This window comes from Quercus robur, chromosome 12 (assembly GCF_932294415.1).
Source record: "Quercus robur chromosome 12, dhQueRobu3.1, whole genome shotgun sequence".
NCBI lineage: Eukaryota > Viridiplantae > Streptophyta > Magnoliopsida > Fagales > Fagaceae > Quercus > Quercus robur.
This window is the reverse complement of record NC_065545.1, coordinates 22,964,734-22,981,195: the sequence shown is the minus strand read 5'-3', so window position 1 is coordinate 22,981,195 and position 16,462 is coordinate 22,964,734. Positions and strand designations below refer to the sequence as shown.

At 34.9% G+C, this 16,462-nt stretch overlaps 1 protein-coding gene across 1 annotated transcript; it reads left to right on the top strand.

Moving 5' to 3' along the window:
* Positions 1 to 1,473: 1,473 nt before the first annotated feature.
* LOC126709013 (uncharacterized) lies at positions 1,474 to 2,512 on the top strand. The gene has a single exon (XM_050409078.1). The coding sequence runs from the start codon at positions 1,567 to 1,569 to the stop codon at positions 2,380 to 2,382; it is 816 nt and encodes a 271-aa protein (XP_050265035.1). The 5' UTR covers positions 1,474 to 1,566; the 3' UTR covers positions 2,383 to 2,512.
* Positions 2,513 to 16,462: the final 13,950 nt, after the last annotated feature.

Genomic DNA, 16,462 nt, shown 5'->3' with positions numbered 1-16,462 from the left:
TCCAGTACTGAAGTAGAATATCGTGCCCTTGTTGATACCACATCTAAGCTCCTTTGGCTACGATGGCTTCTCAAAGACTTAGGTGTGTCTACATCCTCTGCTACTTCTCTTTATTGTGACAATCAGAGTGCAATTTATATTGCTCACAATGATGTCTTCCATAAACAGACTAAACACATCGAGATCGATTGTCATTTTATCCATTATCATCTTGTCCATGGTGCTCTCAAGCTGATCTCAGTCTCCTCTAAAGATCAACTTGCAGATATCTTCAACAAGTCACATCCTAAGGGATGTCTTCGTACTTTGGTTGACAACCTCAAGTTGGTCTCACATCCACCTTGAGTTTGAGGGGGGCTGGTAACGTGTATAGTGCTGTGGACTTTAGGCCCAACTAGATTACTTGTATATCACACATTCTTGTACTACACTCTTACTTGTACTGCACTCATATGTCTCCTATATAAAGGCACTCATGTATATTCTTTCATGGTGAGAAATACAATACTATTGTATTTAGTATTTCTAACAGTAAGAAAGGTCTAGTTTTGGTGAGAAATCCCTTTCTACCTAGACTCATTAGATGGTCATTGGTCATTTCCTCAAATCACTTATGGAGACTCGCATCAGGGCAACAACCCCATCCTTCAGGTGGATGGAACAGGTCCCATGACTTTTCGATGTTCAAATGGGACAAGTCTAGTTGCACTTAGTTATAACAAATGTTGATGTGAAGGTAGTCAATATGTGTGTCTTTTGAGGATGATCGTGTTGGTCAACCAACCAGGACAACCGTAACCAGATTTACCATGTTGGGACATAGATGTTGGCCGTCTTATGTGATTGGTAGTAGTGGAGCAAGAATTTTTTTTTTTTCTTTCTTTCTTTTTATAGAAGTATAGTTGACCTTAATCTTATGGATGTTTAATCTTATGTATATTTTAACATATTTTATTAAATTTGGTAAAAGAGGATATCCTGTACTACAAAACACCCATAGCTTCCTAATTTAAAAGCAATTAGCCGTGGGTATTTATTTTTCGAGCCATAGCCAATTTTTTTTTTTTTAATATATATTATAAAAATATGGCTAATTGGCTATAACTTTTTCTTTTTTGAGAGCCAAGCTAAAATGATGTATAATATTTTATGTGGTAGAAGGCACGCCTTTTTCGACCTGCCATCTATGCTTCCACACCTTATACAGGTCATATATATATATATATATATATATATATGAAAATTATTCATCAACCGCAAACTTGATTGCATATATTCATTCAGCAAAAAAAAAAAAAAAAAAAAAAAAAACAAAAAAACAAAAATCCTTCAATATAAAAATATCGAGTAGGCAAGGAATAATAAAGACCATATCCTATGTCAACTGAGGACGTGGCAAACACCTATGTTGTTTTCTGAAAATTGAAGTTGTTTAGTCACATATATAGACCTCAATGTTCCATGTTCCTTTTCTTCTACGAAAAGAGGCTCTTTTTGAGTTGTTATTATTCGTTTGTTGCTGTAGGGAAAATATAGCAGGACTGCTAAAATTCCTAATAGAAGGCAATGAAGCTCTTGAATTGTGTCTCTCTTATGAGACAACTTTTCCATATCCTCACAATCACCCTTCTCAGCCTTTTGCTCCCAATCTCATTTCTCCTCCTTGCTAGGTTCTCTAGTGCCTACTATCTCCTAAGCCTGAACTCTTTTCCTTTATTACAATCCTCTTCTTTTCTCTTCTCTTTCATCCTATATACCAACCCAAGTGTTCTCTATCTTCTTGTTTCAATTGTAAGCATAGCCACTCTAATTCACGGCTTAACAGGTAAGATTACCTTTCTAAGTGAGTTTCCAGGCCCTGCTTTACGTCCCCGTTTGTATATTGGATGGATTTTTCTTTGTACATTACAAGTCTGCGTTGGTTTGGGGATCGAAGGAAGCATAGCCGCAGGAATTGATGGCTCAAGTTTTGGTTTGGAGAAAAGTTTATTGAGCAAAACAATTTTTTTCCTCGGCTTGCATGAAACAATGCTTCATTGGTGTAGAGTGGTGGTGAAGCCAGTGGTGGATGACACGGTTTTTGGGGTTGGTAGAGAGGAAAGATGGGTTGAAAAGGTGGCTATGGCAGTTAGCTTTGGTACTTTATGGTGGTGGAAGTTGAGAGATGAGGTTGAGTCTATGGTGGTTGTGGCTGAGGTTAAAAGAGAGCTCTCAATGGGTATTGGGGTGGCTGAATTTGTTGGTTGGTGGTTGTATTACCTGACTGTAACAGTTGGGATGGTCAGGATTGTGAAAGGTATTATGTGGCTTGTCATGCTTTGGCTCTGTAGGAAGGTAAGAGAGAACTCAGCTGAGTCTTGTGGGGCCGAAGACAAGGTCTGAAATTGACACTTTCTGTTATTCTTATTGTTTTTTCTTTATTACCTGTTTTTTATTCTCTGGTACAAGAAACCAAAAGTTGTAGAATTCATTTCTTAATTATTTTCAACTTGTAGCACATATTACAACTGTATTATTTTATCCAATTTGTTACATAATTGCTCAAATATGAATGCTTCTTCGAAGATGAGCATATTATATGTTATCAATAAACCTGTCAGGGTGAGTACGGCAGATATCAGCTAAGCTGTGATTCGTTAATGCTAAAATTTATTCACAAGAAATAATACCCACCTCAATTCCCGTCTGAATTTTCTGATAATCGTAATTTCAATTTCACAAACAACCTCAAATGTCAACAATGGTTACTTCTCAAGGTCACAACCGGGGCATATATATCTATCAACATACATTTCGAATGATGCTTTGATTCAATAGGTCACTTAGCAGAGGACCTCTTCTAACATAAAAATGGTGCAACATAATAAAGGGTGAAAGAATATGGTACTATTATTACTTCTATCTCAAAATACATGTTATAATTATAGTCATATGTAATTTTACATTCATAAACTGTTTTCATTCCCTTTGTCCCCCTAGCACCATCCAACAAAGTGGGAAAAACAAATCATCCCACACAGATTGTGGATAGAAGGAAAAAAGGGTTAAGAAGAGTCAGTGTTAGGTTCTAAGGAATTAGGAACTAATGTATTAGAACTTCAATGTGTAATGTTGGCAAACCATGATCAAAACTGTTAGGACATATGTGTTTCACATTAAGAACATATGTCATGATTTTATGTAATTAGCTTATCCTTTGACAAAACACACTTTACTTGTATTTGGGTAGATTTAGGATGTGTTTAAATACTTCAAGAAACTATGTTTCAAGATCAAGTGTTGAAGCCTTTAAGTCTGTCCAAGAAAACAAGTTGATAGTGCAAAATCATTAAAGCTCGACAGCTGTATCTATCGAGCTTAAGAAAACTGTTCAAAGTTCGGTGTGCTCAACACCTGCTCGACAGCTACTCAACACCTCCTATCTGTCGAGGTTTAAGATTTTCAAAATTCAAATCTAATTTTCTTAGGATCTGTGAATATGTCTTTGGGCCTTCTTTTCTCCTAACCCTAGACATATAAGAGGATTGTTTTAAGGGCCATCAAACAATTCACAAGCTGTACAAGCATTGAGCAAACTCTGATCAAGCAAATTGTGATCGGAGACGAAGTTCTTGCCTTAGTTCATCTCTTTCTCTTGAAGAAGTTGCTGTGTTTGTGCACTGTAGGATTTTGTGACCAAGTATCTTCTTGATCTTCATCGTGTGGATGAACTGAAGAACTTTGCAACCACCAACCTTCTTAGTTGGTGATTGAAGTCGCATACTGGGATCCGCGCAATTAGTTAGTCACATACTTGGGAGTCGTGCACCGAAAGGGGAACTGTCATTACAGAACAAGTCCAATTGGGTATTGGGGTAAGGGTTCAACTGTAGGTTGGTAAGGTACTTGAGATTCCTTTACTTGTAACTGCTTGTTATGATAATAGTGGAGTTTCAGGAGTAGTGACCTGAAAATCACTCGATAGAGTTTTTGCCGTTAGGTTTTCCCCATTCATAAACAACTCACCGTGTTATTTATTTTCCACTGCATAATTAGTTTATTGGTGATTCGTTTGTGCTACCACGCGTTTGCATGATAAATTGATTAATTAATAACTTGGCTAATTAATTAATTAATTTCTATCACAAGGGGTCATTCAGTTTGTGGCCTATCAAAAACATTTAGTCTAGATTTAGGCTGCTCAAAGTGTGTTTTTGTGTAAAGTTGGAATTGAGTGTACTGCAAGATTTATTGTGTAAATCTGCAAGGTTCAATCGATCGAAAATTAGATTTGATCGATCGAAACTCGTGCAGATTGTTTTTTTGCAGAATTTTCCAACTCAAGCTCAAGCCCGTATGACGTGTAGGGTTTAATGTTTTGTCTTAAGTATAAAAGGAAAAATCCTAGCCACGTTTTACTGTCGTTGTTTATGCTGTGTGTATGAATCTCTTGTGAGATCTAAAGGTGTTTGCCTTCATACATAATTAGGGTTATCAAGATTGAGATTAATGTTGAGAACTTGGTCATCGCTTCAGTTGCTGCATAAAGAGCTTAAAGAGAAACACAAGTGGGAGTACTTGTGGTTGCTGTGAATCCAAGAAAGAAGTAGTCCATGGACTTGGAGTTGTCACGTGATCGTGGTAGTAAATTTTCTACTCAAGGTAGTAATAGGATGTTAGTGGTCTAAGTCACTATTGTAAAACTTCAATTCTTTCATAATGGATCTGGTTTACCTTGAGGATAGCTAGGTTAAATCCTCCCCAGGTTTTTTACCAGTTTGGTTTTCTCGGGTTTTCATATCGTTGTGTTCTTTATTTTCCACACTGTTTCAATGATATAATTTATCTGTGTTAACCTAGATCTATATAATTTACCTAAGTTAATCACTTGTCTAAATAACTAGGCTAATCCATTTGTGTTTAAGGGGTCTAAAAACGTACAAGTGGTATCAGAGTAGGTTAGCTCTAGTATTTAAATCATTTTATCTAAGAGTTGATCCTTGACCCCTGTTGTCATGGAACACGGTCACTCTCTTGTGATCCCACCACACTTTGATGGGAACAACTATGCCTACTGGAAAGTAAGGATGAAAGCATTCTTGAAATCTATTGATGAGAGAGTCTGGAATTCCGTTGAATACGGATGGGAGAAGCCCACTACTCCAGATAGTGAATGGCAAACTTCTTAAAAAGAAGCAGTCGCTTTTAATAGCAAAGCCATGAATGTTATTTTTAATGCTGTTTCTATGGAGGAATTCAAGAGAATCTCTAATGTTAAGGTTGCTTATATTGCATGGAATATTCTCCAATCTGTGCATGAAGGCACAAAGGCAGTTAAGATTAACAAACTGCAGCAGTTAACTACTAGATTTGAAAGTATTAGAATGTCTGATGATGGATATTTTGATGAATTCTATGCTAAATTGAATGATATTGTTAACCACGTCTTGCCTTTTCTTTTATGTTTTAGGTGGTGGAGAGTTTTAAAGGCAATGAGGATATTATCAGTGATGAGGCAATCGGACATGAATGCACTTTGTGTTTCTGATACCAACTTTGGGAGGATTTTTTTGAGGCAGTTGGCTATGGTTTTGGAAATTATCTTATACATGACATTGCAAAGGCTAATGGGGCGAAAGTCTTTTGGGCTTATTGGTGATTTTGTTTTGGGGATAATGGTGATGAAGGTGTGGTTTATTTTTGGTGGCATAATTCCTGAATTTAAAACTGATAAAGTTGCATCAATAACATCTAAACCAACAATATTCCAATAAGATTTATAGAAGAATGGAGGCATACCGTCTGAGCCAGGGGTTGTTAAAGGCTTCATTTGTTTTAGAGTTTGTTCCACTTCGATGGCTGTGAAAGGCCGAGTGAGTTCAGCATTCATGCGTGGTGTAACTTTTGGCTTAATTCCGTAGAGGGTTGGATCAAGCCCAAAAGTATTGGTTGACTGGAACATGGATTGGAAGTAGTCCACAAGTCCAATTTTTTGTTCTTCCTCTAGTATTTCACCACTATTAAGGACCAACTTGGAAATAAAATTTCGTTAGTTGCGATGATTTGCCCGACTATGGAAATAGCTTGTATTTTGATCACCTGCTTTCAGCCACTCCACCCTTGATCATTGTTGCCACAAGCACTCTTCCTTTACCATCAAATCATGAACTTCAGCTTTCAAGAGTCTCACTTGGTTGTGATTTGATCCACTCATGGATTATTTCTCTGCCTGCACTAGTAGTTTCTTCTTTTGTTGTAGCAAATGGCGAATGTTTCCAAAAGACTGTTTACTCCACATTTGAAGCGATAGGCTGCACATCTTAATCTTATTAACGACTCTTTCCATCGGGTTGGTCATGGATTGTCCCTCCCATGAATTTTTTATCACTCCTTCACATTGTTCATCCTTCATCCATACTGTCTCAAATCTAAAAGGTCTTATTTTCCTGTAAAATCAAATATTTTCATCATCAGTACAAATCCACAATAGGCAATGATCTGAAAGTGAACTTAAGATATGGTGGACATAGGTTGATGGGAACATTTGAATCCAGGAATTTGTAGCAACTCCCCTATCCAATTGGATCCAAGTGATTGTTCCGTCGTACTAATTGTTGCACCAGGTAAAAGGTGCACCCATGAAACCTAGATCCTGAAAGCTGTAATAATCAAGGGCATCTCTGAATTCAACCATTTGTCGCTCTCGCCATAATGCCCCACCAATTTTTTCTTCAGTTCTAACAATGTCATTAAAATCTCCTACGCAGTGCCAAGGGGGTTCCATTTTCAGATTTAAGTGCTTTAGCAGCGCCCAAGAATGTTCCCGGTTAGTCGTCACAGGGTTTCCATAGAAACCTGTGAACTGCCAAGTGTCATCCACTCCTGGGTTGACTACTGTGTCTATGTGTGAAGGTGACGCATCAATAACGTGGAGATTAATTTCAGACTTCCAAAATAGAGCTAGTCCACCCCCTATTTTTTGTCTAGAAACAATATGCACATTGTTTAGTTGGAGCTTAGATTTCAGATTGTTGACAGGGCTGTCCTTCACTTTAGTTTCCATGAGAAAGACTTTTAAGGGAGAGTGCTTCCTCACCAACTAGGTGAGTTCCTAAACTGTACGGGATTGTCCCAAACCACGGTAGTTCCAACTGGTGGCATTCATGGTGCTCGACAGGACTGCCTAGCAGCCACCACCGTTTGACAAAGTTCAAGAGCATCATACTGGGACACGGTCTGCTGTTTCGTGGGTCTACAATCCTCTTCTGGAATTGGTGTTCTCTTATGCTCTATTTCAATCATGTGCACGTCGCTAAGGGATTTTAGATGGTCATGTGGAATCCTTACCCAGGTTGGTTTGGTTGGTAGAGTTTTGGGAGGGCTTACTATATGTTTATTGAGCCATTCAGTGATGGGCTGCCCATTTGGAGTTAGTGGGGGTATTGGGTTTGCACTGTGGGCTTAGCTGTTTGGGTATTGATAGGTTGGGTTGTGTTGTGTTGTGGTACGGGGTAGTGGTTTTGGCGTTGTTGAAGGTTTTTGATGCCTTGGTCTAGACCCAGGTATGGTGATGGACGTCTTTCTAGAATTTAAATCAACCTCAGCCCTTATCCATTCCCCATAGTGCCAATTTGTCTTCTTCAATGATCCTTTACTTCACAGCCATCGTTTGCAATCTCTGTTATCATGAGAAACCAGTTTGCACCAATAGTAGAAGTTTGGAAGATGCTCATACTTTTAGATGGCACATTTGATAACTGATCCTTCAGACCATACTTTTCGAACCCTATTGAGAGGTTTGGTAATATCAATCCTGATGCAAACCTGTAAATAATTTCCTTTACCTCCATCCCTTTCCAAGTTCGTCATAAGGAGGGGGGGTGCCCAACGAGTTGCCTATTGCTTCATGAGTTTCTGAATTGAGGTAGTGGATTGGGAGGTCGTGGATTTGGATCCAAAAGGAAGTGAACTAAAAGGATAGTGCTGATATGGGAACATTATTTGACAAAAAGTATTTTACCGCTAATTGTTTATAAACTTTATACAAGAAAGAAATTACTATAAATGATACAAGATTTTAACTGATGTTCCATTATATCACAATGAAAATGATAGAATTATTATTGTTGTTTTTGAACCACAAGAAAAGGAATGTGCTATAGATATTGAAAATTTAGAATTTATTATTGTTATGCTCCCGTTGAGCCACATCAGTGTTGCATTTCGGATCATTCGATCAATTTTGGTTCACATTGGTCCCAATCAGTCCATTCTAGCCTACTTTAATCCCACTCGGTCCAATTCAGTCTATTTTAATCTATTGGTCTACTTCAGTCCGTTCGGTCCATTTTGGACTAATTGGGCCTTAAATTTACTCTTTTTGTAGGTTGCCATTTTAGTTTTTGGCTTAACAATTTTTTTTTCCTTAATTTTTGGCTTGAAAAATGTGAAATTTTATTCTATTTGGACCAAACTCTTTAGTTTTAGGCTAAAAAATATAAACAAAATAGTAATTAGAAATTATAGATTTAGGCTCTAAAAATGCTATAAAAATAATAAATATTCACAAGATTAATTACCTTAAAATTCAAGTTTCAATAATATAGGTATTATACTTATATTTGGAAAGAGAAAAAAAAAATGCTACAATTGTAAACTTATATAATAATATAAAGTTAATATAACATATTACATGTGTTCGATAGAAAGGAGGTATACATTTAAAATATATATATTCTTGAATATGTTTAAATTAGTCAACAAATTATCGTATATTTTGTTAGGTTCTAAAGACGTAGGAACTAATGTATTTAGAACTCTAATGTGTATTGTTGGCAAACCATGATCAAAACAGGTTGTTTAGTCTTGTTTAGACTTGCTCAAAGTTGTGTCTTTTATGTAAAGTTGGATTTGAGCTTATGCAAAATTGATAGTGCATTTCGGCCTGGCTCGATCGATCGAAGCTTAGGCTCGATCAATCGAAAATCGGGCATAATGTGTTTTTCTGTAGAATTCCAACTCAGCCCTAGTTCATTAAAACATTTTGGGTTTTTTGTTTTTGCCCTAGGTATATAAGGCAAACCTTAGCCACGTTTTAGATGTTGCTCATATTACGGTTTTACACAAGCTTAGGATTATCATGAAGGAGATTTCTTCAAGAGATTGATGATCATTCAGTTGCTGCCATAGGAGTTTAAAGAAACACAAGCGGGTGTGCTTGTACTTGCTGAAGAATCCAAGAAAGAAGGAGTTTGTGGTCTCGAAACTTGCACATGGTCGTGTTAGTAAGTTTCTACTGGTGGGTAGCAATAGGATGTTAGTGGTCTAAGTCCTATTGTAAAACTTCGATTCTTTCATAGTGGATTCTGGTTTACCTTGAGAATAGCTAGGTTAAATCCTCCCCAGGTTTTTATCGGTTTGGTTTCCTGGGTTGTCATATCATTGTGTTATTTATATTTCCTCTGATATGCATGATATGATTGTTTGATTGTGATAACCTAGATTTGGAATTTGAACTAAGTAATAACTTGGCTAATTAACTAGGTTAATCCAATTGTGTTTTAAGGGGTCTAAAAACATACATATTTAATGAATTCCTTTTAACAATATCTTCTCCATTTATATAAAATAATATTATAATTATGTAATTTAAATATTTTTATTAAATTACATTATATTTATATATATATATATATATATCACTATGTATTGTTGTTGAATGCAAAATAATTATATGTTCCATTACATAAAACTTATAAAAATATAAAATACTTTTAAGTAACACATGCACTATTTAATCTACAAATTTATCATTATATTCGTATAAAATAATTATATTACACTTCCACACAATGCATGGGTTTGTTACTTGTAATGTTCTCTTAAATTGATAAGTTACTAATTCTTTCAAAAGCATAACTTATTACAAAATGGTATATTTAATTATTCAATTACAATATTCTAACATAAGTTTTAAAATTGAACAATTTCTCTCATTTATGATTGGTTATAAGAACTTTGTCTCTATTGTTAAAATTGTCGTCAAATTTAATGAAAAAATAATTCTTTTCTTTTATTAAAAAAAAAAAAAGAAGAAGAAAAAAGAAAAAAAGAAAAGTGTCTAATTTAAATTTAAATTTTAGTTGAATTTGACGGAACAAGTGGCAAATGCTTATTATTATGGCAAATTACAACTTACCTACCTATGGTTTGGGCAAAAATTAAGTTGCCTACTTGTAGTTTGAAATTTGGCATTTTACCCACCTAAGACTAGTTCTGTTAGGTGTGTTTTCCATTAAAAAACAACTTTTTACATCAAAATATAACATAAAACATATCAAAAAGCTAGGGTTTAAAGATACCTTCTTCTCTTGGCATTGAAAAAATAAATTGACATGAAATTTGGGAGGCAATAATTCAGTCCTACGATTTGATGGTTAAAATAAAAAAATAAAAAATAAAAAACTTCATAAACATATTGGAAGAAATCCAAACCCAAACCAAACCAAAATTCAATTTGTTACTAATTTGAAAATTTCATGGAAACCCACACCCAAACATCTTACTTGCACTGATGAAGATGGGTTCGTTGAAGTGAAGTCGGGTTTGCGAGATGAAGTTCGCAATGATGTTGGATTGAATATTCTTGATTTCCTATTCTTAAATCAAATATGTCGCCAATTACCAAGGAGTCTGATGACACTTACTTAGGTATTGATTTCTAACTACTTAAATAAAAACAAATAAAAATTAGATGAGTGTGTTGCAAAACAGCAAGAGCATTCATATGGACAAAATTTTAGTGTTTATTTAATAACAATACTTAAGTTTTTCACTTAGTTAAATCGTAGCAACAATGTTTTTTTTTTTAGTTAATTATTCTATTTTCACAAATTCATCTATTCTTCCAAAATCATTAGGCTTTGACACTCACCAATTTTCTTGTAAACAATCAACAGTGAAATGCTCTTCTTTTTTTCTTTTCTTTTCTTTTTTTTCCCTTTTCCTCATTCTAGCTTTTTGATTTGTTTTATGTTATATTTTGATGTTAAAAGTTGTTCTCTAACGGAAAAGTCATAAGTGGGTTACGGAGCTTTAAGAAAGCTAACCACAGTGATGCAAACCTCAATCAACATGCTTTGAGACCCAACAAATAATATTGGAACACTTGCCCAAGAAAGCTAAAATTCAGATTTTTGATAGAACCCCAACCCAACATTTATAAATAAAATGTGAACCAAAGGTATAAGTAACAGACCTCGACCCAATGATTTTAACTAAATCACGAAGCGAAGGTATAAAATTTCAATGCCACAAGGAAGAATCTCGGATAAGTTTACAGTTCTTGAAGAACCAAAAGAATAAGCAAAACCTCACGTATTTTCTGATCCTTATTCCATGCACCCTCCATTACAATGAGTGCATGTTGTTTATAAGACATGACTAAAAATAGGAATATATATATATATATATATATGTAAGGTTGAATTTATTCAATCATGTGTTGGCTTTCTTCAATGCCAAATTTGCTTGTAATTTAGCAATTAGATACCCTATATTTAGGTGGAAATTATGTAAGGGTAGTGTATGAGAGAGTGTGAAGAAAACTTAAGATGTGTGCACTCAAGAAGAGCCTCGCGACTGGATCTCGCGACTAGCAAGTCGCTAAAGGTGGCACACATGTGAAGCATGCAGGGGAACTGAAGGGTCACAACAGCTAGAGCACTACAGGACAAAACTTCCAGTCTGGCTAGGCAGTTAGCTCGCAACTCAAACTCGTGACTCGTTCCAGTCGCTAGGTTGAGTTGCCAGATTGCCCTGTTTGATGAAAACTGACTTTTTGCATTCCTCATACACTCCACTATAAATACCCTTATACCCACGAAATGTATAGAGCTTCCAAAGAGAATTTTGAGAGAGAAACCCTAGAGAAAAACAAGATTAACTCATCCACAATCTTCATCATTTGATTCTCTAAATTCCTCTACTCTCATTCTCTCCATTGACATATTCTTGGACGGTACATTTTACCAAATCTTTTTCTCACCATACCCATATCAGTGAGGGGGTGTTTTGGTGCTTAGGAAGTAGTTCAAAAGAGACCAATTCATTTGGTAATGGGCTATTGCGGGATTCGGTAAACTAGAGAAGATAAGGTTCGGTGTAACCCTATTGGAGCAAGAAGTTTGGAGGGCTTAGGTGCACTAGGTAGATTAGGCTTGGAGGGTCTTCTGCTATTCATGTATCCCAACTTTATTCTCTAGTGGATTATTGACTGCTTGGAGGGTGGCAGAAAGGTTTTTCGTCGAGTACTTCGGTTTTCTCTTCGATAACAAATCGCCGTATTATCTTTGAGTTTGCATCTCTCTTCTCTTACTCTTTACCTTTTAATTACTACTGTGATTGTGATTAATTTTGGTTTGGAGTGTTTTACCAATTTGGATTTAGCTTATATTCATCTTTCTACACATATATTATTTGTGTATAAGCTTGTGTTGGTAATTTTAAATTTGGGGGTCTAAACGTTCATTGGTATTTTACACACTAATTGAACTTTCAATTGGTATTAGTGCAGGTGCACTTGTTGTGGTTTCATTACCTAGGTGTGATCCTTGACCCCTTGTGTTTATTTGCCATGGATAGTTCTTTGTATGCTTCTATGCATGTTTTGGATGTTGATGAATGTAACATGCCATGTGTTTGTGAATATACCTCTATGAGTGATAATCGTCATGATTGTGATGCTATGTTACATAAATCTTTGGGTGTTGTTAATATTCCTAACATCAAACTCTTGAAGAAAAAGGCTAAGAAGTTTCATGAGAATTTCAACAAGTTCATTTGTGAAAAGGATGATCTGATTGCTAAGCTCAACGAATCAAATAAATTGGTTGAAAAGTATAAGAAAGTTACTGAACATTCTCTTGAAAAACTAAAGGAATTTGAATGTTTGAATATGGACTTGGATGCTAAACTTATTTTGTCTAATAAACTTGTTGATGAGTTAAAATGTGAAAATGAATCTCTTAAGATGCATGCCAAGTGTTTGATTACTAAACCTATTGCCAAAAGGGATGAAAATATTTGTTGCAATCATGTTGTGGTACTCGATTTTGTGCCTATTGTGTGTCCTATTTCAAAGGACAAATTGGTGTACATTCCTCCAGACAAAAGAAATCGAAAGGTGGAGAGAAAGGCTATTAAGTCAAAGCCTCCGTTTAGATCTCAACCTAAGGTTTTGAATGGATCTAAGTTTGTTCCAACTTGTCACCATTGTGGTGTGATTGGTCATATAAGACCTCATAAGTTGAAGAGAGAAGAACAAAATCATGTTACTGTTTTTACATGATTTTTATTATCCTCTTATTTATTAAAATTGTTAGTTTTCCTTTATTTCTTTTGATTTGATTTGATTTTTATTTATATTTATTTATTCATTTGTGCTTTGAAGGAATGAGAAGATTTCAGATTAATCTACAAGGGCTTTTACATGCAAAGTGGGGCTAGGCCAATTGAATCAAGTCAACTTACATCCAGCCAGGCATGAATTCAAGAGAAGACCAACCTAATTAAATTTAAGTCCAACTGGAGCAAGGAATCAAAGGAAATTTGCACCAAATCCAAGTCCAATTCGGATTAGGATTCCAGCCTGCACATCAGTTAGTATTTTTGGCATAATTTTCGGCTTCGATATCCAATCGAGATGATTTAAGTTGGGCTGGAAAGTTAATTTAAAGGGCTACAACTTTGTAGTTTACCAAAAGCCCGAATTCTAAAGTTAAATGGGCCAAAATAGTCGGTTAAGTGAATCCTAAAAATCTGGGATTTTCTCCAAACGGGAATTCAACTTGTAATAAGATTCCTTAACCTATTTAAAGGCTCTTTAGGGCAAAATTCAGCTAGGCCAGTGCTAGGGCTGCAGGTGCCGCATTTGAAGAATTTTCTTTGGTGTTTTTCTGAGGACAAAGGGGCACCGCTTCATGTTGATCAACCAATTCCCATGAAACACATAAGTTTTATTTGTTTTCTTTTCAATTTGATTATGAACTAAATTTTATTTTCTAGAGCGTTGATGTAGTCTAGGAATGAACACACAATTTATATTCTGAGTTATTTTATTTTTAATATTTCCATGATTGAGTGTTTAATTCTTATTCTTAATGCTTAATATTTCTTTTTACAAATTATTGATTGATCAATTGAATGACAATGAGACTGAGAGGTGATTTGTTATTTTAGTTCTAGAATTAAACACCATTAGTTGAGCGAAAGTAGAGATGCTTTACCGAGATTAGTGTCATTTTTCAAAAAATTCAAAGTACATAATGAGTCTCCAATTAATTAAATTCACATATAGATATGGAATTGTTATTTGAAGATATTTTTGATATTATTCGAGAGAAGATATTGAATACTTAAGGAATTTTTAATCATCAACGGGAGATTATTAGAATTTAATAATTAGGAAGAATAAATTGTGTGGGATTTGTTAGGTGAAATCAACTGCTCTAGATCCATTCTTATTATATTTTTACACTGTTAGATTTTTACGCTCTGTTAATTCTTTTTATTCGTAGATTTATTTTCACTAAATAGTTTAATTTAATTCAAATAGTAGAACATTCAATTTATTTTCGATTTTCCAAATAGTAATTAATTTAGTGAATTTCGGTATTCAATAACATAGTTAATCCCTGTGGGTTCGACATTCGTTTTCTAAAAACACTTTACTACTTGTTACGATTCTATGCGCTGGCAGATTATTTTTCGCAAACACCTAGTGGACCTAAACACATTGTTTGTCACTATTGTGGTGCCTTTGGTCATCTTAGACCTCATTGCTCTAAGTTTTATGCTCTTAAAAGAATCAATAAAAAAGAGGAACTTGAGCTTCTTGGAAGCTATACTAAAAATGGTAAACCGGATTTGAGTAAAAATAGCATGTTGTTAAATAAAGTGTTTAATTCTCTTAACTCCTTGTCTTTGTGTATCTCCGGTTCTCATTCTTCCAACCCTCGTCTCATTTCTCATGAGACACTCATTCCAAACAATCGCTGTGTTTGGATGAGGAAGGGTTCCTATGGTTGAGCTTTAGCTTTTTTTGGTCCTTGATCTATTTCTTTCGATCGTTGTAGGATCTTTCATGCATTGAATGTCATATCTTCATGCATTTTGTGCATCTTGCATTTCTTTATATGCATTGTTTTTGTTTTGACCTTACTTTTATGTTTTAGTTTTGTGTGAGTAAAAATTCCAAAACCACATAAAAGTGAAAAATTCAAAAAGTTTGATTGTATATGTTTGAGCACATATCACATGTTAATTTGGCCTAGTACCATCGTACTAATGGTGTAGTGCATTTACGAGCTTAGCTTGTCTTGTATGCACATCTATTCTTGTGGGAAAAATCTTGACATCTATGTGTGATTATTGTAAATCGATCTTCAAACTTGTCATGAATGATTAGTCAATAGTTTTGTTGATTTTGATACATGCGTAGACATGTGCCTATATCTCTTCCCACACTTTTTTTTTTTTTTTTTTTTTTTGCTTAAAGGGCTCAAAAAATGTTAAATTTCAAAAAAAGATAATGAGCTGCAAAAGTTGTCGCACAAACTAGTATTCGACTAGGAAAAAGGGAAAGCGACTAGTAATGAAAATGTATGGTGCCCAAAAGCTAAAGGCTTGTTCATCAAATTGAAATATCAAAAATTTCAGACATCGATCTCAAAAAAAAATGCAAAGATAAAAAATGATCAAATGTTATAAATTATAAAGAAGCCAAATGAAAAACTTCAAAGATATGTAATCATTTTCTTGTGGGAGGTCATATATGTTCATTTTTATAATTGAGATAAACCACTTGACTTAGTACTAGTTGTGTATGACTTGATTGAATTGATCATTTAAGTTTCACTCTAGACTAAGTACTATTCCACATTTGATAAACACACACACTACACACATGTCTAATGTTCAATGAATGCCTTATTCATTTGTTCGATTGTACTTGTTTAAATGTGATGTGTGCTCAACTATATATGGATCAATCCAAAAATATTTTTGATCATTTTATATGTATTTGGAAGTAATTTTTATCACTTTTTGCATTCATGTTTAGTGCTTACTTTGTTTTCCATTGTTTAAACATGTTCTGTGTTGAAAAATAGGTGTCAAAATTTTTGGCTACTTGTTTTCGCTACTCTTGCGAGTAGCGAGTTTTGGCTACTCATTTTGGCTACTCGCCTAGTCGCGAAACCCCAGTCACGAGTTCATCCAGAAGCTTTTGTGACTCACTCGCAACTCACTTGCGACTTGAGAAAATTTTCGCGACTCATCTCGCAACTTGCTAGTCGCGAAACGTCCAAAAATAGCTTTTTAAAGTGTTTTTTTGTGGGAAACCTATTTTAAACCTCTCCCATCCTTTCTTAAACCCCTCTTTCAATATTTTTATATCAAAACCCAATCAATTTGAATGGTTTTT

Coding starts and splice junctions, on each gene's coding strand:
- LOC126709013 (XM_050409078.1), top strand. CDS start 1,567: ATGAAGCTCTTGAATTGTGTCTCTCTTATGAGACAACTTTTCCATATC.